The 25,765-nt window shown below is 52.3% G+C and overlaps 2 protein-coding genes across 4 annotated transcripts in view; one reads left to right on the top strand and one right to left on the bottom strand.

Annotated features, from left to right (window-relative positions):
• The window catches only part of tspan5a (tetraspanin 5a), a 33,367-nt gene extending 10,479 nt beyond the window's left edge, over positions 1-22,888 (top strand). Inside the window, exons 2-10 of the mRNA XM_066720815.1 lie at positions 11,025-11,075; positions 14,074-14,220; positions 15,656-15,826; positions 16,067-16,192; positions 17,034-17,081; positions 17,684-17,800; positions 18,183-18,244; positions 20,727-20,772; positions 21,066-22,888. Coding sequence (XP_066576912.1) covers positions 11,025-11,075; positions 14,074-14,220; positions 15,656-15,826; positions 16,067-16,192; positions 17,034-17,081; positions 17,684-17,800; positions 18,183-18,244; positions 20,727-20,739 — 735 coding nt within the window. The 3' untranslated portion in view covers positions 20,740-20,772; positions 21,066-22,888. The remainder of the gene's footprint in view (positions 1-11,024; positions 11,076-14,073; positions 14,221-15,655; positions 15,827-16,066; positions 16,193-17,033; positions 17,082-17,683; positions 17,801-18,182; positions 18,245-20,726; positions 20,773-21,065) is intronic.
• Positions 22,889-23,799: 911 nt separating this feature from the next.
• The window catches only part of rap1gds1 (RAP1, GTP-GDP dissociation stimulator 1), a 28,864-nt gene continuing 26,898 nt past the window's right edge, over positions 23,800-25,765 (bottom strand). For all 3 annotated transcript variants that reach the window (XM_066720812.1, XM_066720813.1, XM_066720814.1), the window contains 3 exons: positions 25,598-25,724; positions 25,006-25,134; positions 23,800-24,627 (listed from right to left, as the gene is read on the bottom strand). In XM_066720812.1, the coding sequence (XP_066576909.1) occupies positions 24,500-24,627; positions 25,006-25,134; positions 25,598-25,724 (384 nt within the window). In that variant the 3' untranslated portion in view covers positions 23,800-24,499. The remainder of the gene's footprint in view (positions 24,628-25,005; positions 25,135-25,597; positions 25,725-25,765) is intronic.

Below are 25,765 nucleotides of genomic sequence, written 5' to 3'. Positions count from 1 at the left end.
ACCCAAGTCATTCTGGAAATGGGCGCGTTTCCGCTTGAAAGAAAGTTGAACTGAAAACCCTCTGTACGTGTCTGTTGGGGTCACTTCACTGTTTTTCTGTCTTCCCCTGTTCCTTCTCCTTCTCCTTCTCCTCCCGTATTCTCCAAATCAACTCTGTGCAGAGGGTTGATTTAAAGAGCCAGGCTCCACCGGAGAGCGGGCTGTTTATGAATCTCTGGACTCGGGAACGCAGGGTACAGTTTACAGTCCAGCTGGGAAGGTGCGCTGATGGGAAATGGTGGTTCTCGGTTTGCTTTTTGGGGAAGCAGGAAGAGGCACTGAAAGTAAGCGCACGCTCTCCTGCCTGCTACGTCTAAAAATAAGAAACCCGATCATGTCACTCAGCTGCGCTCTGATTGGTCAGGGCTTTTTTTTGGATTGCTGCTCTCTCTGCAGCTGACGTGTTTTCTTGCAGGCAGAGGGCTGGGGTTCGTGGTTGAAATGAGAGCGGCCCGAGTACTTAAGTGTTATTGACTGTCTGATATTGCTGCTGGGGAGTGCGGTTATTGACCTGTCGTACTGCTGAGCCTGTGCCATCTGCAGTCCAGAGAGAGGCCGATGAAAAGGGACAGAAGAGAAATTGTCAAAATCCGTGTGAAGTCATTATACAGTTCTCTCAATTTTTTTTAATACATTTCAATAGATGGACCGCAGACAGAGACATCAAGAGAGCTGTATTTCTCTTCACCAGCAGGGTCCAAGCTGTGGACTGTCCGCTGTACACCATTTAGCAGTTTCCGCAGCACCCGTTTCTATAATCTGAAACCTTTCTGGAGGCCCAAGTGGGCCCCGGCGCTGTGAAATGGACTGTCGATAAACCGAAGACTATGCCGAACTCACCAAGTCGCCGACCACAACGAGAGTGACAGATGACTGTGGGCAGGACGGGTACCTGGGGCAGGAACGGAAATGGAAAATACCAGCTGCTGCCTTTTGTGGTTCTGGTTCAGAGCTCAATGGTGATGCAGCAGAGGGCTCTAAACTCGGGCCCCTGTCTTTTTATTTGCTGGGAGAGCTCATGCTTGGCACTGTGGTGCTGCCAGGGTGCAATATGTGCGTGGGTTGGAAGATGGCTCTGAGCTGGGGTGCGGTGGGAAGCATAATTATGCATTTATTTGTATTTGGCAAAGCAATGGAGCCTGCAGAATTTACTATAAGAGTGCAGTATCGTCAGGGAACAATACTAAATACACACCACACAGCACAAGCACTGTGTTTATGTAAGGAAACCACGACTGATCCTGGAGCACAGCGGCAAAGAAATACATTGAATCATACACAATAAGTCTGTATACTGGCAGCCTGGCTGGGACTTTGTCTGCTATTTTTTAAAATCTAAATATAGTAGTTTTTTCTGAAGTAGAAGTCCAGGAAGTGTAAAGGGGAACCGTTTGGTGCCCGAGGACGTCCGGATGCTTCCTGTATAGCATATGGCATTGGGGCTGGTCATGTGACCCTGACTCTCTGTTGTTCCTGCCAGCGCTGGCCGGTCTCGGAGCTGCTGCATTGGCGCCCCCGCCTCCCCCAACGCAGCTTCATCCGTCTGGTCACCTTGGCAACGCTGGACCATGGTGCACTGCAGCAAACGCGCCCTGAGGCCCCCAGTGGAGCCTTCCCATTGACCCAGTGTGGCAAAGCACAGCGCACGGCCTGTTGGATGCACAGGAGACCGCTATACTTACCTGTGGTCAAATCCTAGCCGTGTTCAAAGGTGCAAAACATCTAACGTTGATCTGATTGAGCCCGGGGAGAGACGCTCTAGTGTGTTAAGCTCCCACAGATTCCTTATCCTCAGCTGTGTCTTTATCAAGGTCCTGAGAAAAACAAGGCCCGTCTGACCTTCCTCTCAGATACCCATGTGACTGGTTGTGCAGCAGGTTTTGTCTGTCCTTCCCACGGGAAGTGCATATCCCATGTGCTGGTCCAATCCACAGCCCTGGAATGGTAGAAGGGCTTCCGCAGACCTGGGTCCTGGAGGGGGTCTCGTACCGGGGGCTGATCCGTGCCCTCGCTGGAGTTATTTGCTGTGCATCCGTTCTTTCTGGGCTCTGTACAGTGTGTCCTGTTTCCACTGGTGGTCAGAAATGCTCGTGGAAGTCCCTGTAGTGTGTCAGGTGTGCAGACACTCGGAGAAGGTGGTTGTGGGTTAAAACACAAATGATTCCTCGCTTCTGCTGCCTTTAGTGCTGCTATAAGCGTGAGTTTGTACTCAGGGTTGAATAATTGAACAGAAATTAAACATTTATCGAAATCGACTTGAAGCGCATGTTGTCTAGTGCCAGAGAGCTATTTCTCCTGCCAATTAGATGACGCATAAGTTCTTCTAAATATATATTTGCGCTAACTACCTTTGAGTACATCAGCGTGTGTGTCTTTCATGAGTGTGTCCCGGCGTGTGTGATCGCTTTCTGGGGGACATTCAGAGCTCTGCTTCGTCTCTCTCACCGGCCCGTCGCAAACCAAAGCAGCTGCCGTTTCCTGGGAAGAGCTCCAGCCACCACACTGTCAGAACTGAGCGGTTGTTCCTTCGCCCGCAGGGCACTGCATCCCCCGACGGCAGGGAGCACCACATAGGCTGGTGCGGTGGGAATGGAAGTGGCAGGCAGGAGGCCGTCTTTTAGGAAGAGTGATATGATACGTCTGCCACTTAGGAAAGCATCGCTCACGGCTGCTCCTGTTCTTTTCTAAAGACAGCAAAGGAAAAGACGGTTTGACTCAGTTAAAAGGGTGGGGGGCAATAGATGGATATTCTGGGGACAGAATTTGCCCGGTGTGCTTCAGCAACGTCCTGGTCCTGCGGTGAGCTCTGTCATGTGTGCCCTGCTGTGCTATCAAGGCCTTGGGGACTGATGGGCCCCTCCCCGGCCTGCAGAGTCTGCTGCCCATCTGGCCCGGCTGTCTGCTCCACCCCGTGTCTCTCGGCACGCTCGTCAGGGTTATGGTGTATGGCGTGTTGTCTGGTGTCTCCCAGATGTTGGCGCTGGGCCCCTGTGGCCGTCTTGCTCTCGGCCCGCCGGAGACGCACCTGTCCACCCGGCATTATTATTACTTCATTTCTTAGCAGACACCCTTATCCAGGGTGCCATACTGTAACAATTATAACTTACTTTTGTGCCCATTTATACAGTTGGGCATTTACTGGAGCAATCTAGGTACAGTACCTTGCTCGCCAACCTGGGATTAAACCCAGAGCCCTGACCTCTACTCTACACTGCATTAACCACGACTCTGAGAGATGTGCTCTGACACACATGGTTGGGTTGGACACTGGCGCTGGTGGACCTGCTGCAGGGAATCCTGCCCGGCAACAAGCAAAGCCTCTGCAATCTCCCCGTCAGCCCCCTGGCCTTTGTGGAAATGGGACAGTGTGAACGGGGCGTTGTTAGGGTGCCAGACACTGAAGAACATTGCTCTCGTCCAAACGGGGAGAAACAAAAGCATGACTGAGCTCCCTAGCTCCACACCATCGTAACAGGAAGACCTACCGAAAGAACAGAGCTGGACCACCAATCCAATGGCCGGTAACTCAGTTTTGCTAGAATTGAGATTAATGTGTTTTCAAAGATGCAGTGGTGAGGACTGGCTCTTTTTTAGTCACCATTTCACCATTTTCACTGTGTTTTTCTTCTAAAGCGAAGTGGTCAAACAATTACTGCACAGTTCCCGGTCGGTCCCTCCCAAAAACCAACCAACCAGAACAAGGGTTGGGGAATAATTGGGGTCATTAAGAGCAGTGCGTCAGAGCAGCGCAGTGCTGATGTTTGTCCGCAGTTCAGTGCTGTTGCTAAGAATGGTGGGCGGGGGGGGGGCGTCTGATGGAGAGGAGGGGCACGAACAGGCAGGACAGGGGCGAGTGGCGCCGAGTCTCCTGTCAGACCCGGCAGCCGTCTTCCTCAGGGGATGGCAGGACGCACTGGTCGCCTGCAGGGATCCCGTCTCGAGCTCTCCAGTATCCGGGCTGTAATCAGTGTTCCTTCTTTCCTGTGATGTCGTCTACGGTGAAGGGAAGCCGTTGGTGGAGGAGGGGAGTCAAGGCGAAGTTCCAGCTGGCAGAGACTGCAAGAAAAAGCACAAACAAACAGATGTTTTTTGTTTTCAGTGCGGACGGCTCTTTGAGAAGCTCTCTGTTGCCTAGTGCTGAGCTGCTTTATCTTCTCTGCTCAGTTTGGGGGAAGCGGAGAGATTTGAGAGCCCGATTTAAAGCAGCAAAAAGGTTTTCTAGTGATTGAAACTGCCTGGCGACACATTGCGTTTCTTCGTGCCCAGAAGTGGAGCCTTTGTTCGGGGACTCTATTGCCCAGCACAAGGGAGAGGGGTGATAAAAAAAGGAGAAAGACATAAATAAGAGTCCGGGCAGTAGAGTATCCTGGCGGTTACAGAGTCCCGGAGCTCCAGGGGCCGTGGCGTTTGGAATTTGTGTGTGAGAAAACATGTCCACCGCAGCAGGTTCTGGCCCGGTTATCCCAAGGTGCCTCCCAGAGAGGCCGATTCCTAAAGAAGCCCCTCTGTCTCTTGGCAGGCAGTTCAAAGCTTTACCGCCCGCTACAGAAAATGATTTCCTCCTACATTTTGAGGCTCAGCTGACAAAGAACCCGTTTGCACGAAATGTTGCTGAGTCCAGAGTAAAAGCCAGAAACATGGGTTGTTTTTTTCCTTCTTAAAAGCATATTATGACAGTGATGTTTTGCATTCCTCTCTCTGCTTCAGAGCTGTAGAAACTCGGCTGCTGATGTAGCACCACGTGCTGGTGAGACCTGCGCTATTCCCCTTGTGGTAAATACAGAGAGAGAGGCTGCATTCACAGGAGCAGAGATGACCGGGTGTCCGCTGCACGTGTTCGAAGGGTGTGAGGCGGCTGCTGTTATAACCATAAGACAACTCGTGGACAGCTGCTGGCTCTGTATGGCAACCTTGGTAAAAACCATGGAAATCCCAGGAGAAAACTGTCCCCTGAAAGCATGTCTTTGGTTTGCGTGCTACCATTCACTAAATCCAATCGCAACATAAGAAAGTGTTATGACTACCCAGTCTGTTTTTGAATGTTCCCAAATTGTCTCTTCAGCCACATCGCTGGGGAGTTTGTTCAGATTGTGACGCCTCTCTGTGTGAAGAAGTGTCTCCTGTTTTCTGTCTTGAATGCCTTGAAGCCCAATTTCCATTTGTGTCCCGGGTGCGTGTGTACCTGCTGATCTGGAAAAGCTCCTCTGGTTTGATGTGGTCGATGCCTTTCATGATGTTGAAGACTTGGATCAAGTCCCCACGTAGTCTCCTCTGTTCCAGGGTGAAAAGGTTCAGGTCCTCAGTCTCTCAGTAGGTAATTCCCTTCAGACCTGGAATAAGTCTGGTTGCTCTCCTCTGAACTGCCTCTAGAGCAGCGATATCTTTCTTGAAGTGTGGAGCCCAGAACTGTCCACAGTATCCAGATGAGCTCTAACTAGTGCATTGTACAGTCTGAACATCACTGCCCTTGTTCTCAATTCTACACTTTTGACAATATACCCTAGCATCGTGTTTTCCTTTTTTAATCACTGCAGTTTTTGGATTACTGTGGTAATGGGCGAGGTGTTCTGTTTCCAACCTCCACCACTATTAACGAAAGGTATCCTGGTGACCCAGCTGCAAATCACAGTCTCTGTTCATATTCTCGTTGTGCTGCCTCTTGACTTGGTTGATGGTTGAGGGGGTCAGGATTAAGTGTCAGGATTAAGACTGATTTGATAAAGCTTCTCTCTCTATGGGACATCAGTCAAACCCAGTCATGTTAGTTGTCAGGCACTCTGCTACAGACCGACTCAATAAGCTCTTGTGGGAGTTGCAGTGGCTAAAGACTCGGGTAATAGTCTCCCGTTCCTTCCACGGTTTGTTATCCGATCCGTCCTTCCGGTTAAAAGGTGTCCTCTGAAGTGTAATTTAATTGTCGCTTTTATCCATATCTGGTATCTTTAGAGAGTTTGTGAGATCCAGTTTTTCAGTCCTTCTTTGTTCCAGGAGACAGTGTCAGCGTGCTTTTCAGTTCTCACTTCATACGATTACCAGGAGAGGGGCAGGGAGGCTCTGCTGAAGGCTGGACCCTCGCTGGAGGGATTGTGCTCTCCCTGCCTGACCCCGCAGTCCGTCGGTGTGTTCCTCTCTGCCGCACAGTGCCGAGTAAACTGGCACGGGGAAACTGGAGCTCATGGGTTAAGTCTCTGTGGCAGTTCTTTGGCACAGACCGGCGCCTACGAAAGAGACTTGTGAAAAGAAACGGAATTCAAAGAGACTTTCCAATGACTTTGAACACCGTCCCAGAAGAGCCTGTGCTGTTCGCATTACAGCGCTCTCACAGCCCGGGCCTTTTAAACCCAGAGCAGAGTGGACTTGCCGTGTTCAGCTCTGAGTTCAGCTCAGTGTGCCCCTGCCCAATGCTGCCATCGAGGCTTAACGAATAGGACATTGAACGGTGGTCCGGGGGGATCTGAGAATAATTAAAAACTCTCAATTGGCTCAAAAAGGTTGCAGCTCCAGATGAACCCACACAGGGCTCCTGGGGGCGCGTTTCAGAACGGGTACCGTGTCCAGGTCTGCAGGAGACGTGATTCTGGAGATGAGGTTGTCCTTTTCCATGAATTAAAGGGTCTCTGTTCCAGCCCCTCATACGCAGGGTGGATTCCACGTGACACAGAGTAAAAGTAACCACAAGCGCTGCATTTCTGACTTGGAAAATAGATCTCTAATCCAGTGGCTTCGCAGATGTGGTCTGAGCGCTGGTCTGCTGGGTACAGATGGGAATGTGTACATCTGGCTGACCTTCTGTGCTTTTTGTTTTTACGGCTGTAACTTTTGCAACCTGGCAGACTCCGGTCACCAATCTCTGCAGCTCGAGTAAATCTCTGTGATGGATCTGCGCCATCAGTCCTGTTCATTAACGGAACAGGTTTTTTATTAATGGTGTCCTCGCACAGTGTGTTGGACACCTGAGATGACTTCCCAAGCCTTGGGGCAGGGCAGGCCACGGCAGTGCAGTGCAGACGCAACTCCCCCGCTGTGCTGCCAACACAATCCAGCCTGTGTTTGACAGAACGCTGTGCTGTGATTTAATCTGCTCTCATACACCTGGTTCACTGTCCTTACTGGTCAGCAATACTCTCTCCCGCGCTGGCCAAGTACTGGCCCTGTGGACTGAACTGGGTCAGAACAGGTGCTGTGTGAAGGTAGCACCGCTGATGCAGACGAATCACACAGACCAGTATTTTGACGCACGTCAGCCAGCTGGGCTCTTCACCGTTTCACCTCTTGATCAGTTGAAGTGAAACCACTGATCAGAAAATAGTTTAATGAGCAGAACTGATTCAACTGAATGAATGATTAAACTCCCCGGACGATGTGGAAAACGTTGACTCCCACTCTGCTGGATTTCTCTGCCCTCCCCCACACACAGCAGGCCGCCAGCTGCACCTCGGTGTCAGACAGCGCTGCTCTGAGCTCCAAGGGCGTTCCTCTGCATCGGGATTCATCAGACCTCTCTCTCCGCTGACAGCGTCACGAAGACATTGTTTTCTGTGTCCATTAAACTGCTGGGCCCGGAGCCGACTGTACTGGGAGTTTCACTGGCGGGCGGGGCTTCTCTCCTGTCTCCCAACAGCGGAGATCACCTCCAATCCCCATGGGTGCAAAATAACAAACTAACAAACAAACCATAGACAGAAACACACACACACCAGGAGAAGACACCGTTAATTCAGCACTTTGACTCGTTGTGAGTAATTTTGAATGAAGGGTGCAATTATGTCCTCTTGAGCCAGTAATTAGTGCCCACATGCTCAACAGGAGCTCACGGTGCAGTGCTTCCCATGCGAGGCCTAGAGTTTGAGCCCCTGCCCCACACAGGTCCTCCAACTGGACCACTCTGTCTGCTCGTGTCCCGAGAGTGGCGCGATTGTTGGTCTGAGTTCCTGCTTGGCGTCTCTTACTGAATTAGACCAGTTCTGGTGTGTGAGTCCGGGTCAGCCCATTTCCTGGGTCTCTGCTTCACTGCCATGTAATTCTCCCCCACACAGTAGGGCTGAGCCCCCCAAAGAAGGGCAGCAGAGCCCAGGCCTAAACTGGTAGTGTGAGCCCCCGGCCGAAGTGTCGAGGCAGCAGCTCGGGGGATTTCTGTGGAGCGCAGGCACACTTTGCATTTCGACAAAGGAAGAAAATAAAGAAATGAATAAATTGTCATTCTGGTCATGTGGGTGATCTGCATGTGTGCTGCTTTCCAGGCATAGAGCGCACAGCTGGGCTCGGGGGGGCGCCTCGCCGCACAGGAGCTGTCTGGCTTTGTTCTGGGATGGGGCTGTTGATTGTTCGAGTGTGCGTCTGATGCCGGCACACCATTCACTGTTTCCTGTCACTCACTCACGCACACTCTCACTCACTCACTGGCCCTGCTCCCACACTGCCTGGTCTTGCCATTCGACGCACAATAACGGTCTGTTCAGTTCATTTCAGATTAAGTCAGAGCAGCACATTTTAATTTACCTGAACAACTGAAGTGCTAAGATCAGCCGCCTAAACAGGAAATTGTTGTTTTCAACAGTTTTGTTTTTAAATCACAAGGCATGTGAACTTTTTTAAATGTTATTTACTATATGCAGTGTATATTTTTACTAAAGTGAAAATTTCCATTGATTACAAGGATAAAGCGTGTCACAAATCGCCCCTATGTGTATTGTCCTGAATAGGGCATTTGTATGAACAACACATCACCTGTGCATCTCACCTGGGGGGTCTCATTGGCAGCCTGTTGTTCCTGGGCTGGACGTGGCCCAGCAACACCGATCTCCTCTGACCTGTAGAGCCGGGCCGTGCCGAGCACAGGCACGCTCGGCGCCTCCGTCTCAGACGCCGTGGAAACCTTTGTGACTTTAATTCCCCTTCATGATTTAATGCCCCCCCACCCCTCTGTCCTCCTGCATTCATTCCAGCTTTAGTGGACAGTTCCTTGTCCAGATTTATGGCCCTTGGCTGCTCGTTTGTTTTACTGTTACCTTGCCTGTCTGACAGCCTGGTCCCCCTGATCTTTATACTACAGTGGGGGTCTGATGCTGCTGTACAGAAGGGCACAGGGGTCTTCCAGCTCTCATTCCACCTTCCTCCTCTCAGAGCCTACAAGATTTAAGTGTGTTTATGTAAAGCTTTGGCTAGAGAGCGGTGCAGTGCAGTCTACACTGTGATGAGAACTCGAGATGACAGACTTGTCGTTCTTGCGTGTGTTGGGTTGTAGTTCCGAGTCGTTGTCCCGGCTTCTCCCTGACCATCTTCTGACTCTGGCACTGGACCGCAGAGTCGCGACTTCCAGGACAGCTGCGGTGGAGTCCGACGGGACATTCTGTGCTTCATGGAGATCGATGGGAGTGTTGTGCAGTGTCTTTCCACTGGGCTTAATTCAGTCATGATTAACCAGCTCCTGAGATATTCCCTCCGTGTCGTTCACTATCGTTCCTGTCGACTGGGCCGGGCAGCTCCGGGCCTCAAGCAGGGTTTAAGGTACCATTAAGACCAGGAATAAACAGGTGATTTGACTGGTCATCCTAATCCAACTCCCATTGACTCATTAAGACCCTGAGGTGCGTTGAAAACCAGAATCCCCTTCGGCCCACTAAGGACTGGCATGAGTCCAGCTCTGCTGTAGGAGCTCAACCCCGTCCCTGCCGCCAGCTGCCCCCTGTCCACTGTCCCTCCTCCAGCTCGATGCACTGAACAGATATCTCAGGAATGTCTCGTGTGCGAGGAGCGGGGGGGAACTGGCCGCAGCGCAGGGAGGAAACACAGCTAGTTAATCGTGACTGAATTAAGTCCAGTGGAAAGACACTGCATGACACTCCCATCAGTCTCCGCGAAGAACAGGAAGTTTGTTTGTTAAAAACACGACTTGTCTCCGCGTTGATTTTGCTGTTTTGATGCTGCAGCCTCATGTGTGTGTGTGTGTGTGTGTGTGTGTGTTACAAATGAGAGGCCGGAAAATATACTGGATAGGACACCAAGCGAGCACGATGGGACGAATGGGCTTCTCTCGTTTGTACACTTTATGTTCTTGAATACAGACTGTTACACTTGATTGTGTTTATTCTAACTGTGTTTTTATGTGAATAAATGGAGATTCATCTGGTTTTATTTAATAAAAAAAGACATCCTTTGTCAATCTGTCAGCTGTTGTTGATACAGACTGAACTTGACTTTTAACTGTCCCGAGAGTGTGTTTGTGTAAGTTTGTGTTAAAAGGCGCAATCCGCACCCAGCTTTGTTCAGTTTCTGGGTGATCTCTTCAGGTATACATGGTTCAATCCGAGTGAGACAACAAATGTCAAAACACAGGCTGCTGCTTCCCCCACCCGCTCTCTGGCATCATTAGCAAAGTGTCAGTTCGGTGTCATTAGTCACTGCTGATTTGAGTCAGCGTAGCGCCGGTGACTAACAAGCCAGGAATTAGAGTCGATGTGATACTGGAATTACAGGAGAGAGGGAAGAAACTGAGGACTAGAAGGCCTGTCAGTGCGGTGGCTTCGGCAGCACTCACGACATGCAGACGGTGATCAGTGGTGATGATGATTAGCGATCCCCATGTCTCCACAGTGCACTACCAGGGCCGCTACAGAGGCCTCAGGGGCCATGTGGGTGTGCGTGAGAACCAGCAGATTGAATGTGACTTTTCTTGTTTACTGAAGATTCACAAACTGCCACAACACAGTGATTATTGAGCTCAGCCGGCGAATGGTTCTGCTCTGTGTGCGCCAGAGGCTCCACGGAATGTAAAACTGTGTTTAACAGCAAAACGACAACAATCGCACGCAGAAGTGTTGTCTCTGAGCACGAGCAAACACGCTGTTCTGGGTCTGCGCTGAACAAAGACATACAGAGCAGGTTGAGCTGTTACATGTGAAAAGCATCGACAGGGCTGTGTCTGCTCTCTCTGGGGTGGGGTTTACATATTTGTAACTGGGATTCTCTGTTTCTCTCTCTTCCAGTTGCTGGGCGTCGCCTTCCTGGGCATCGGGCTGTGGGCATGGAGTGAGAAGGTAACCCACGATGGCTCAATTTTCCCCAAAGGCCCCGTTCTGTCCGCTAATGAAAAGCGTCTTCAGCCCCGGCCCGGCAGATCGATACGACTCTCTCAGTGCAGTGTAGTAACTGCCGACTGTTTGAAACTCACGCTGGCGCTGATCGAGAACTGTAATTTCACTGCTGAGGATCTGTGGCAGAAGCTCACATGTGGAACCCATTTATTGACATTTGTTTTATGCGTGGAATTCCTTTATTAGTCGTCTCAGCGCTCTCACACTCACGCACTCTGCAGCTGCTGTTGTCACAATGTGGCAGCCTGTCAGACACTGCAGACATTAACACCACTAACAGTGCTGCGGGTATTCTGAAGGTTTTCCTACCTGTTGTGAGTGTGATTGTGTGTGGGAGTGTGATTGTGTGTGTGTGTGGGAGTGTAGGTGTGTGATTGTGTGAGAGTGATTGTAAGCCAGTGTGTGTGATTGTGGTAGTGTGTTTGGGAGTGTGAGGAGTTGCAATACCAGCACAGATGACTTGTGTTAAGGTACAATGCTTCAATTGAAGCAACCCTTCGGGTCCCAGTGAATCAGGCACCCCAGTGAGAGCTTCCAGTAACAGTGTAGACTCTCAGCAGGAGACAGGCCCAGGAAGTAAAGTCACTGACAATGTCTGTTCGTTTATCTTCGTTTGTTGAAAGTTTCACACAGCCTTTTATACATTTACAAGCAATATTTCAAAGGAGGTTCGGGGCAGTCCCGAGCCTGGATGGTATTTTCTTGGCATATGTCCCGGGGCAGTTCCGAGAGACGGGAAGCAATAATTCATAAGGTATTCTTTCTAATTGGGGAAACAATATTTCATCCAGACATGGAAGCACTGGTACCAAGGACACAGCACACACCATACTGATAAGAACATGTTATATAGTTTTGGTTCGTTAACTAAAGAATGTCCACGGTAGTAGAAATTATCTCTGTCTGCCACACAGATAAGTCTGAGCAGAGAAATCCTAATAAGAACAAGGAAACCCTTATAAGAGCAAGTTTTAACTAGTATCTTACTGGAAAGCAATTTTACCCTAACAATTTGCACCGGCTCCGCTCACTGGGCAGTCAAGGTCTCGTCCTGGCAGCCGCTAGAGCCCAGTTCACGCCAGCGTTACTCACATTAAATTTACGAGCAGCTGTCAGACCATTGTAATAACTTGCCTTGTAAACGTGAGCTCTGTGGGTCGAAGGAGAAGATAAACACTTTCTTCTGCTGTTGTCCTGTATTTTAAGACCCGGCACAGCTGCGCCAGTGAGAGATTTACACAACAGTCCCCTCTACCCCCCGCTTTACCACACTGCACAGGTTGTATAATCGTATATAAACGGCCGATGGATGATTGTGTTTTTAATACGACAGACCCGTCGTCTCTGTTCTGGTTTAAGGATCGCCATCAGCAGAGTCCTGCTCACACTGGCCCCTCGAGTCCATGGCCAGCGATGATGGCCAGCAGCCCCCACGGCTGAGAGATGTCAATAACCTGACTCACAGCTCTGATCAAGCGCTGTCTGTGCCTAGGTCTGAGCGCTTACTGACGTGTCATTAAAGATTGCTCTGTTCCTACACAGATTAGACACGAATCGGGCTTTATGAAAATCTGTTCCAGTTTGATGAAGGTATCTGTCATTTCTGAATGATAATTGCCGTTCTTAATTAATGATCATGTCCTGCTCTCCGCAGTAGGAGACGCTGCTGTCAGTCTGTGTGTAAATCTAAAACAGACGCACTGAAAATCCAAGCTTACTTCGGGGAAACTCTTTTTCCTCCACAAGCTGAAACGCCCTTCAGTTCATAAATGCACTGTTGTGAGCAACACACAGGCATTTTTGTTTTTTAGTTTAATTGTATGTATTTTTATACCTTGTTTGATTTTGCCACACTGTTCTGGGCGTCTCCCGTCGGCGCTGGTCGGGCCTCGGAGCCACTCTCTGGGTGAGGGGGGGGTTAAGTCACCGTGACCACCAACGAACCACCTGCCAAGACCGGCTGGGCACACCTGGGCACCTGTCCAGACCCCTGGAGAGATACAAAGGTCAAATCTGTAAACATCTGCATTCGCAAGGGTGGTCGCTCCCTCTCCCTCTCCCTCTCCCTCTCTCTCTCTTGCTCTGTTTTTGCACAATACTTTAGATATTTTTACTGCCAGCTGGATGAAGGTGGAATTATTTTTTTACGGTTTTGTTGAGATGGCACCCAAGACCTGACTCTCCTATCAGCTGTTTGGAGCTCTTCAAACTGCTTGACCGCTCACATCAATAATAAACAAATAACAATGGTAAAGAAGTGAATCCAATTTCCATACAGTACATGCCAGTCTCCTCACTTGCTCTCCAGTCCAGTTGGCGCTCTGTGAATCCACACATCGGAGCTTCGGTGGTCTTGACGTCACCCAGGGCTTCGCAGGTTCTCTGTGTGCAGGACTGTGCGCGTACGTCTTGCTGTCGAGATCCGGAGCAGGTGCACTTCATGGCAGTCGCTGCGGTTTGAAAAATATAAATATTGAAACGGGACTTCCACCTTTCACTGCCCTTTTACAGTGTGTGTGAACCGTGCACAGTCTATATATATATATATATATATATATATATTCTACCACAGTCCCATGATCTGCCTTCATCACACGGGTTCAGATCCCCGGAGAAGCTGTTGACCGGCGGCCCTTTCTCTCTCGCTTGGTCTTCACGGCGCACGGGCTGAGGGGGCTCAGAGGCAGGCTGGGGGGTGGCAGTGTGATCACAGACGCAATGAAAGCCCCCTGGGGAGCCGGACCCCCAGAGCATGTATTGCAGATCCAAGCCATAGACACGAGGTGCCACACAGGATAGTGCCGTGATAAGGAGCCGCTGCAGGGACGAGATGAGGGACACCAGATGCATGCTGGGATACATAAATACAGGAATAGAAATATAAAGCGTGTGTGCTTGAGACACAGGTAGATATTTTCCCCTCTCTCTCTCCCTCCCACAGGGCGTCCTGTCGAACATCTCCTCCATCACAGACCTGGGGGGCTTCGACCCCGTGTGGCTGTTCCTGGTGGTCGGGGGGGTGATGTTCATCCTGGGCTTCGCCGGCTGCATCGGGGCTCTGCGGGAAAACACCTTCCTGCTGAAATTTGTGAGTTTGCTGCTCTCTATCAGGCAGCTTTACTGGCAAGACAGAGCTGTATCACAATGTGTGTGTGTGTGTGTGTGACAGTGTCCGTGGCAGACGTTTGCTGCCATCTGTGCATCATTTCCACCGTCTAGAATTGAGATGTTTGGCCGCGGCTCAGTGCGCTCATTCTGTAGATCGGAGGGCAGCGAGGCGGTGCGCTCTTCACAGGAAGGCCTCGGTACGTTTCCAGAATCTGAGGAGATGCTGATGATCGTCCCGCTGCGCATCGCAGGCAGAGGGGAGAGACCGGTCCTCGGCTCCAGCTGCTCTGCTGCTGACAATTGCACTTCTTTGAGTTTAATACATTTCATCACAGCAAATCTGTATTTAAAGGGCTGCAGTGAAAGTGGTAATTGTTTCTGGATGGATATAAATGCTGACTCGTGCTCTGTTTAAATGGAAATTCACGAATGAGAAAAAAACTACTGTCAAGCCGTGTTTCTACCCACGAGAAAACTCAACGGGAAAGAACGCACAAACGGCACAGCTCTCTGAGAACGAAGGCGTCCGAGTCTTATTGATCTGGGAGCGGCTGCGGGTCTACCTGGGGGCTGGAGCGGTTTCTCCCCCTGCGCTCTACAGGCCTGGCTGTGATTTCCCTCGGCCGCGCCATACTATGGTTTTACCGTGCTGCGCTACACCCCCCTCAAACCAGAGGAGCTTTTCCAGATCAGCAGGGACACACGCACCCGGGGACACAAATGGAAATTGGGCTTCAAGGCATTCAAGACAGAAAACAGGAGACACTTCTTCACACAGAGAGGCGTCACAATCTGAACAAACTCCCAGCGATGTGGCTGAAGAGACAATTTGGGAACATTCAAAAACAGACTGGATAGGATCCTTGATCACTTAGTTATTAATGGACACCAAACGAGCACGATGGGGCGAATGGCCTCCTCTCGATTGGACACTGTCTTATGTTCTGGTCACTCAGCTGGAGCTCTGTAGGGAACGTAAAGGTGTTCTAGGTCTCCGGGAAGAAGTGAACGAAATGGCCTCTGGTCTCAAATGCAGTTTATTCCACTTGGACAACTGGAGGTTACTGTGATACAGAATAGTGGGAAAAGCTTCAGGAATTCAGCGAAGCACACTTGATAGGCATAAGCGCAGGTTGAGCTGGAGAGATTCCCAACAGCTTTCCCTCATTATACACATTAATATACATGTATGAATGTATATGTATCTGTATACCTTTTTTATTGTGGTGGAGTTATGTGGTTGTATTTAATTGTTGTTTTGCAGACCTCTGAGGTTCAGTTGTCATGTCTCCTGTGTTGAGCGTGTAGAGTAGTGCATGGTCTGCTGTCCATTTCTCCCACGCTGCTCACTGGGGGGGTCTGTGTGATGACAAAGCCGCTGCTCAGTGCCATCTCCTGTGTCGGTTTTCCCACAGTTCTCCGTGTTCCTGGGCATCATCTTCTTCCTGGAGCTGACTGCCGGTGTGCTGGCCTTCGTCTTCAAAGACTGGATTAAAGACCAGCTCAACTTCTTCATCAACAACAACATCAGGGCCTACCGCGACGACATCGACCTGCAGAACCTCATCGACTTCACGCAGGAATACGTAAGGGCGGCCCCCGTCTTCAGAGGCAGAGGTTTCATTCGCAGGCACAGATTACAGACCGAGATCGTCCCCAGTTGATCATGTATATCTGTGTGGTTGACATCAAGTAGAGGTCAATTCAGTCTAATGAAATCCAGGAGAGAACTGGGCTCACCCAGTGACGGGTTAACAGGGTTCTGTGTGTCTGAAGAGACATTAAAGGAAATTATTAAGTTTGTTCTCTCTCCCTCTCTCTTTCAGTGGGAGTGTTGTGGTGCGTTCGGTGCTGACGACTGGAATTTGAACATCTACTTCAACTGCACCGAGACCAACCCGAGCCGCGAGAAGTGCGGTGTCCCCTTCTCCTGCTGCACAAAGGACCCCGCGGTAACCCCCCCGCGCTGCCGCAGAGCGACCCCCGCGTGGCTCTGAGGCCTGAGCCGGGCGTGGTAGTGTAGTGGTGCGCTGTGGTGTGCTGCGGTTAGCTTCCTTCCGGCGCTGTGTGGAGCTCGGAGGTGTGAGACACAGGGCTGTGTGGACATACACAACACCGCCCATTTGTTTATTATCACTACAGTCCAGTCACCTCTAAGTCACCTCCGATAGAGGAGTCTGTCTAATGGATACACAGTGTCATATCGATGATCATAACAGAAACGGTCAGAATAATAATAATAACGGAATAATAAAGCAGGTTGGCAGGCTCTGGGACCCAGCGACCGTTCCTCTCCGTCGGGTTCACGAGCGGGCCTCTTAGTCACTAAAATAACCATGGTAACAAACACAAACAGGAGCCCCGGCTCGGGGGGGCGCGGGCGGGGGTGCGATCTGAAAACGTGTCCTGTGTGTCTGCTGGACGAGGGCCCTGAACTTTGTTTTATTCTTTTGTTCCATTCGCTCTCTCTCCGTGCTGCTCGTGTGTTTGTCAGGCGGCCGCATCTTTCTGCAGCCTGAACTCGGGACCGCGATCAGCCAGCCGTCCTCACCCGTCCTCACGTGCTCAGGGGCCGTGCAGCGCCAGAGTTCGATCGCAGTGAATCCCGGGGGGCTGTGCAGCTCTCCGGGGCCCCTGAGGTCCACGGCTCCAGTAATACACTGTGTGCTGTTGAACCGATGCCCCTGCAGCGCAGTGCGTTAGTTTGTCACGTGGGCAGATGGGCAGGGCAGATGGGCAGGGCTGCCCCCCCCACACCGCCACACCCCTGTAACTCGCTCTCTCTCCTTACAGGAGGACGTCATCAACACGCAGTGCGGCTACGATGTCAGGGCCAAAGCGGTAAGATGGACTTTCTTCTTCTCCTGTCTCCTCCTCTTGTTCTTCTCCTGCCTGTCCCGTTCTCGACTCAAGAGCCGGTCAAACAGCCCAAGCTGCATCTCTGTGAAATAACCGAACTGGGGTTCAGGGCGCCGGCCCCGGTCGGAGCGCCTCACTGAGCAGGAAACGCTTCCTCCAGCGAGACTGTGAGCGGCGGCCAGACTGGCTCCTCGCCTCGTCCGGGACCCAGAACATCGCTGGATTAAGTTCTTATATGTATGATCTCACGCGATGTGTTTAGTCGGGAGTGGCTCAGTGTTTGGGTGCCGGCCTGTCCGCTGCTCGGGCTCTGGCTGGCGTCCACACTGAACTCTGGACTTCCTCGGTTCACTGTTCCTCTCTCCGCACGTGTTTGTGTGCTCTGCAGTGTCGGACGTGCAAAACACAACAACGCAACCTCTACAGCAGCCAGAGCTACGGGACAGAGGCAGCTCTTGTGTCCGTGACCGGGAGAGAGACGAGAGTGAAACGTCAGGGTCTTGCTCTGTCTGGAGAAACCTGAGAGGATCAGTGGGATTGTTTTAACGTTAAATTTACTTGTGTCTGTGTGTTTCGGTGTGAAGGACATCGAGCAGAAGACCTACATCTATGTGAAGGGCTGTGTTCCTCAGTTTGAGAAGTGGCTGCAGGACAACCTGACGGTCGTGGCCGGGATCTTCATCGGCATCGCGCTGCTGCAGGTGAGAGCATAGTCTCCGAGCCCGTTTCGCTGGGACGTCCCAGAACCTGCAGCTCGGGAGCAGAAGGGCAGCAGGGGGAGGGGCGTTGGTGCTGTTCACAGGCCTGCGCTGCCCCCTGCTGTGCACTGGGGGGTCCGACATCGATACCTTCACTGTGGCCGACGCTTCATAACAGAACCACAGAGCTCAGAAACAATCAGACCCGTTCTGTTTCAAGAAGTACGTTGTTAATATTATATCCAGGCCCGTGTGTGAGCACTCTGCTGGATCTGTGTCTGAGATCGTTGGAAACGTACGAGCAGAGCGTCCTTCTTAGTTGTCTGCTTGCCGTGTGTGTCCTTGTGTCACTTGTTGGGTTACGGTTTCGTCGTTTCTCTTCCAGATCTTCGGGATTTGTCTGGCGCAGAATCTCGTGAGCGACATCGAAGCCGTCCGGGCCAGCTGGTGAGACACCAACCGCCTGAGACACAAACACACCATTAGTAGTCACTCGGACGGACGTGATGATGCTTCTGTCCTGTCGAGATGCAGACGGGCCCTCGGGGGGGCTCGGTTCCCTACAGTGAGGGGCGGCCCAAGTTCCCTCCACCGGGCCCAGTTAGTTCACCACCTGGAACAAACCTTGAATGCCAATAATAACCGTTGTCTAGTGCAGAAGTGTGATTGTTGTAGACAGCCTGCCCCCTTGTGGACAGATATAGCACTGAGTCTCAGGGTTTCCACTTCAGGCCCAGCTGTTGTGTAGTCAAGTCATTAGTGTGATCTTCCTCCTCGCCTCAACATCGCCTCCCTCAGCCTCCCTCCTCACCTGCCTTCCGACTCCGTCCTCGCCTCCTGACTCTCCCCGACTGCGTCCTCGCCTCCTTTCTCTCCTCCTTCCTCACCTCCTTCCTTGCCTGCCTCCCGACTCTCTCCTCTCGTCCTTCCTTGCCTCCTTCCTTTCCATCCTCCTCGCCTGCCTCCTCTCCTCCCTCACAGTGTCCCACGCTGCTCGCTCAGCCGTTGAGGATTATTAGGTGTCAATAGAAGCTCTTTCTTAACAGCAAAAGTGTTTTAAAAATGAAACTCGATGATTGTCCATCAAAAATCTGGAAGAACAAACAGCAGCACGCTGCGCTGGCAGAGGTTTCACTGGAGCGACGAGCCCAGGAGTGCCAGCCCAGCGGCATCTGACACACCACTGTGTCAAGTGGGGAAGTGAGACCGGATTGAACGGGTCAGTTCCGAGCCAAACTGAGTTGTGGTCTGAGCGCCGAGAGCGGAATAGAATAGGAAGTCACCTGAGATATAAATCATTATAATAAAATACACACATGGGAAAACATGTTTACATAAATAAATCTGTTCATTAATTAGTTATAATTTAGGTCAGTATGTTCAGTAAGTGTGTGTCAGTTTAACGGTGTTCACGCGCCCCCAGCCCAGCGTGTTGCCGACACGGCACCGCTCTGTTAGTGCGCCCCTCGGCCCGCTCTCACGTCTGGCCTCCTTCTCCCTCTCTGGCTCCCCCAGGGTGCCCCACTTCCTGGCGGGAGGCCGGTGGCAGCACAGGGCCACGAAGCCCGAGCTCTTTTTATGAAGATGTGCGTGTCGTTCATCCGGTGGGTGTGAATGAATGGCGAGCCCTTGCTTTGTTTTTTTTTGTGTGTTTGTTGATCCTATTTATTTATTGTTTTTTGCGAGGGAGACAAACAGCCAGGGAAGATGTTTGAGGTTTGTTTTACATGGTGCGGCTTTGTTTCCAGACGAAATTTCCACACAGGTTGGGAATTGAACTGTAAACTGCAGTAGTCTGAGCATCACAAGCGTCCCGGGTGATACTGAGAGCCGGGGGTCAGTCACACGCGCCTGTGATTGGCGAGAGCAGCGTCCACAGCAGGTCCAAAGACACTCAAAACATGAAAACACGCCCCACTGATGACATCACTGCCCGGCTGGTTCCCTGCCGCTGACATCACAGAGAAGCCTTTGAGATTAAAAATATGAAACCATCCAGAACGAATACTGATCGTGTGTCTCGAGGAGCTGCACTGACGTTCAGTCGCAGCTGACTTCGCGTCCCAGGAGCCTTCCTGTCTGACGGGACACGACGGCCCTCGCCCTGAGGTTTGTGTGTCAGCCCCTCTTACTCTGCCTGAGGGACCGCCGTGGCAGATGCCCCTCCGACTGCCCCTGAACCCCCGGAGACGCAGGACTGAGCGATCCACACCACGAAATCCACCAAGAAGGGGAGTTTAGGCAGAAACAAGATCCTTCTGGAGGTTCAAAGGGCAGAGCGAGGACGTCCCCCAGCCGAGACACTGCTCCTGCGCTTCCCATGCACACGCACATACGCACACACGCACATACGCACACACACACAGACACGCACACGCACTGGGTTTTGTTTGAAAACGATAACCTTAAAACAGACCCTCCGCACTTGAGCGACTCGGGGAGCGGTCCTAGTGCGCCTCCCCTCAGCCCTCACAGACCGACGTCTCGAACGCCGCGCTTCCTTCCCTGAGCTGTTGACTTCCGAGTCGTGTGGAAATGGCCAGTGGATGGGTTTCCAGTCTCCATCTTATTTGCATCTTCAAGGTGTCTGTTCCTTCGCCCCCCCCGAGCCCCTCCGAGTTCCTCCCCGCGCTCCTGCCTGCATCTCTTGTCCCTGTGATGCGTTGCCCGCTGGTTCGGGGTCATGTCTGCCCGCTCCTCGCTCCCTGGCTGCTGCCCCCGCTCTCAAATGCTGCTCTGTGCCTCCTCACCTCCCCTGGGTGTCCCAGGACATCCCTTGACCCCCTGCACGCCCATCGACCCTCCCTGCCCGGGCTGGTCGGCCCCTCACCCTTCAGGCTGTGTGCCGGGGGGACGGGAGCCAGGCTGGCGTGTTGGCGGTGCCAGGCGCTCCGTGGTGTCAAACCAACTGACCCTCTTTCTCTTGCAGTTTGTTCATCTGACACAGGATCCCACCTCCCGTCCCGAACGCCTCGGTAAGCAGCCTGTGTGTGTGTGTGTGTGTGTCAGTGAAAGGGAGTGTGCGTCTGCTTGCAAGAGAGGGAAGACAGTGTGTGTGTCTGTGACTACATACGTGTGTTACCACACATCCAGTTGTAAATCAATTACTGGCACTTAATCATAAATGGATTTTGTGATCCTTTCACCTTGTATTTTAATGAGTAAGTCAGTGTGCAGGGGTGAGTGTGACTGTGTTGAGATGTGTTTGTTGTGTTTCACAATGAGACGCTTGGTAATTGATGTTCCTCTGTTTCGCCCCCCCCTCCAGCACTCGGCTCCAGCAGGACTTCTCCGTCCCGGCACCCGTGCAAGCGGAGGCCGGCGCCTCGCAGAACTGCACATGGACGAGCATCTGTGCTGTTTTATGACATGTATATATAAATACTTTTGTAGCAGTTTAATTTTTTTGGACAAAATCGATGGCAGTGTGAATCACTTTCTGTAACACGTGTAAAAAAACAAAGCTCGAGGGTCTGTAAGCGCACTGCATGCCAACGGCCAAGGGGCCCGACGCCCTTGTGTCTTCACTGACATAAAAACGACAATAAACCCACCTTCTAGATCCACGGTGTACACTGAGCAAGAGCAAGAGCGTTGTTCCACTTTTAAACACTCGAGCGTAGCAGGCGGCTGTACGGGACACGGACGCACCCCCGAGACGCCCGGTCTGTGCGGGGGTCCCTGCGGAGGAGACGCCGAGGACTCGAGACCCCCCCACTCCGCAGCTGCCTGTTTTAGGTCAATCGGGGCATGTGTGTAGTCAGTTTTGCTTTAATCTCCTGTTGAATAATTACCTTCTCATGATTAACAGTTCCCTGCCAAAGGACAGCCGATCTATCGGTTTTATTTTGTGTTATTGATTTAATGAATGCTGTCCATGTCACAAGTACTGTACGACTGTATGGCAGATTTCTTGCAAATTAATCAATTATCTGCTCTTTTTAATTGGTGTTGGAAGTGTAGCAGGTCCAGCGTTCTTCTCTTTGGTTTATAGATGGACGGCCACACCGTGTATATTTTCAAACTCTGCCATTGTGTTGTGCTCCGTCGGTCCGTTTGGTTTGGATTTGGAGTGCCATGAATGGGAGAAACGGGCTGGAGCGCCACTGTGAGGCGGTGAAGGGCCGGGCTGAGCGTTTGACTCGTTGTCCAGATCTGGCGCTCAGCCGTCTCTCCCGGCCGGGCACTCGTTTGTTTGTTTTCACGTCTCCAGTCAATGAGAATCACGTTTTGTGTTCAGATTTGATCCGTCCATTTCTGCTGCCCTGAGTTTGGGTTAGTGGATGTTTTTGTTTTTCTGCAATGGAAAAACAAGCAATAATCACGGCCTACTTTCCTTCACCGTTTCCCTGCCGCCCCGGGGGCGAGAGAGCGGCCGACCCTGCGGGGTGTGAACCTCATCGATCGGCTCGACTGTTTCACTTTGTCCGGGCCATTCTTTGACCGTCGCAGTGAAGAGATCAGCCTCCAATCAGTGCACCCCCCGCTCACAGACTGGGACTAACTGGAGGGGACCGGACCAGCGTCCTGGTGCAGGAAGTGCGCTGGTCCGGAGCGGGGGCCTTGGGACATCCCTGCCACGGCCGCTGGGATCGGTGTGTTCGGTCGGCCAGAGCGCAGTGTTGGAGATTGTAAATATACACGCCTCTGTCAGCCTGTCCTGTGTTTCTTTTCGTCTTTCGTGTCTGTTTCTTTTTAACACGGTGTGTGTAGAAGGTGTTGATGTGATTAATTGGTCAAACTCCACGGGTGGGGGGGGGCACAGGGTCTTCTGCATTCGATTCCAGCCAGAGTTACTTCTCCAAGTCACTGACCCCTCCCGTCTCAGTTGTGCTTTCAGATGCAATGAATGAATGACACACAACGACCCCGAGAGAATAATGAGGCGAGGGGTGAGTGAGCACTAGGAGACACTGTGCCCCCCCATAGGAGCAGTGTTGGACCCCCGCTGCAGCGGCGGCTCTGGGGTGATATGTGGGGGTGGGGGGTGCTGCCTGGGGTGTTGTCATACTGAAAGGTCCTGATGTTTGTTACAGAAAGCAGCCCTAGGTTGGCTTTGTAAAATAATAATAAAAGAACCTTGGCATTTTATTGGGGCTGACGTACCTGAATGTGTGGGAGCAGGAGGGACGCGTGTCTGGACACGGGAGCGGTCATTGCAGGAACCCACCTCGGATCATTCTTCAGACGCTCTCGGCGCTGGTGCAGGCGAGCAGGGACTGTGTGACCCAGCAGCCTGACTGACGCCCCTCCACGGCGGCTCTGATCGGTCCCGTCGTCTGCGTCCAGCTTACCTGCTCTTCAGCGTCCAATAGGAGCGACGGCACGGGCTCATTCCTGGTGCCGCACCGTTGCCTGAATCCTGGGGTCAGTACTGGTACAGGGCAGTAACACATTGTGTAACATGCACGCATAAGTCTTAAATGAGCCTTGTTGAGACCGTAATGTAACTGTAGGAGCTACACGCCCTGGGACTCGCTGGCCCAACGTCCTGAGAGAAGCACAGCTCGACATCCCCAGTGTGGCCCCGTAGAGCCCCTCATGCAGGCCTCTCAATTAACAAACTCCCGAATTAGCCCTGGGGAGCGATCAGCGCTCTGCACCAGGAAGCGGGCCTGACTGAACGGGTCCAATCTCCCTTACTCTAGTTGACTGCACTTCCTCAATTGACCATTACTGAGCTGGTGATCCCAGCCTCGAGCCTGGGGAAGGTAAGGACTAAAAGTGCTGGACTGGGGCCCACAGGCCCTCTCCACCCAGAGCGGCACCAGTTGGGCCGGGACTCTCTCCCCCGAGACCGGCCTCTGCAGCACGAGGGGATCGGTCTTTGTGTAGGAGATGCGCACACACAGACTGTCACAGTGACAGATCTATACACACACACGTGACAGTTACAGACGCACACAATCCCTACGGTCAGAGACACAGTCACACACGTGACAGTGACACACCCCTACATTCACAGACACACAAAATAACACCACACGACACACACAGCCAGGTCTGATCGGACCAACTTCAGTCTTTATTGTACATCTTAGGACCCATGTTTTTTTGTCGTTTGTTTTCCTGTTTTGTTTCATGACATTTCAAAAATGAGCAAGACCAGCGAGGAAGAGGAGGAGCGGGGGGCGGTGACATCGCTGCGGCCGGGCGTGGGGGGGCGTGGATGGAGGGAAGGAGAGGGAGAGAGAGAGACCCCCGGCCCGGCCTCACACTTACAAGCGCTACATCTCTATTTGGGTGTGGGGGGGGGTGAGCAGGGATGGCGGAACACAGTCACCACCGATTGACTGGACCAGAACCAGAACATGCACGTCTCACTATGGGCTCGAGGACAGAGGAACACGCGACGCACACGGCATGGACGTGACTTGAGTTTATATCTATTTTTTTTTGTAGTTTTTAGTTTTTTGGCAGATTCATATCACAGCTATGGTCTTAAAAAGTATTACTATCAGTTATTACGAGTTTTATTGTGTAATATTGACGAAGGCTACCTACAGCAGTCCTCTCTGGCGGACGGCCGGTTTCCCCGGACGGGCTGCGCAGGGCCGTCGATGCATGCACAAAGAGTATAAAATGTGTGGGGGGGGGTGCTGGCAGGAGCAGCTAATGGGAGACGGGGGGGGGGGCGGACACCGTCATGTGACGCGGGACAGACGGGAGTGACGAGGGGGCGGGGATGGGGGGGGCAGTCCTTTAGCTCTGCACTATTAACCTCTGCTCTGTCAGGGAGGCCTGGTGCGCCACCGTCTTGTTCTCATGCGACCGCAGCTTCGACACGACGTCCAGGAACGCCAGGCCCAGCACCTCCTTGTGGAGCGGCTCTGCAGGGAGAGAGAGAGAGGGCTGACGGGTGAGCAGCTGGGGGCCCCTTCCGCATGGAGATCACGGACCCCTGTCCCCCCCAGTTCCCCAGGGGCTGCAGGGCCGTTTCAGCTCAATCCCCTCTGACTGAACTGCTCCGATTAACTGGATTGAACTCAGTCTTCCCTACTGACGGCCTCAGGCCATAGGTTCATTATGTGCTGCCTGATAATTACCACATCAATTAGGTAATTGAGAGAGAGAGTGTGAGAGATGAGGGGAGGGAGAGAGTAGAGAAAGGGTGATGGAAGAAGGGAAAGAGAGAGAGAGCTCCAGCTGGAGTTAACACAGGACGGCGCTCGGACCCCCGCGCTCCGCTCTCTGGCTCCAAGACTCACCGGAGCCCATGACGGCGCAGATGAGGATCATGGAGTTGTACTTGATCTCCGGGGCGCTCTTCTCGTCCGACAGCAGCTTGTGCAGGACCTGCACCAGGCCGGCGCTCTCGAAGTCCTTCTCCGCAGACCCTGCACGGCGACACGGCGCACCCCTGTGAGTCACCTGCACTGCAGAACGCTGAGCAACGCACTCTCAGCAAGCTGTAGCGCAGTGAACGGTCTGCCACGCCACCAGAGGGCAGTAGCGCCCTGTGTGCATCATTTTATCAGTATTTACACACAATGGTCATTTTGCAGCGTTCGGTATGGGGTGCTGTGTGCGGTACATTTTGCGGTACGGTGTGTGTGTGTGTGTGTGGCACAGTATACGGTGTGTGCAGTAAGGTGTGTGTGGTGCGGTGTGCGGTACGGTGTGGTACGGTGTGGTACGGTGTGCGCGGTAAGGTGTATGTAGCACAGTGTGTGTGCAGTGCGGTGTGTGTGGCACAGTGTGTGGTACGGTGGGTGTGGTATGGTGTGTGTGTGTGGCACAGTGTGTGTGCAGTGCGCTGTGTGCAGTGCGTGCGGTACGGCGTGTGCGGTGTGTTGTTACCCAGGTCCAGTGCGGCAATGAGCCCCAGGGCGACCAGAGCCTCGTTCTGCATGATCATGTGCTCGCTCGTGGCCATGCTGACCAGGTGCTTCACTCCGGTGCACTGGATCGCCGTCCGCACCACCTCCTGGAATGACATCACGCTGACATCAGGGACAGTTACATCAC

Source organism: Amia ocellicauda, chromosome 13, assembly GCF_036373705.1.
Source record: "Amia ocellicauda isolate fAmiCal2 chromosome 13, fAmiCal2.hap1, whole genome shotgun sequence".
Classification (NCBI taxonomy): Eukaryota; Metazoa; Chordata; class Actinopteri; order Amiiformes; family Amiidae; genus Amia; species Amia ocellicauda.
This window is presented reverse-complemented; position numbering and strand designations above follow the sequence as displayed.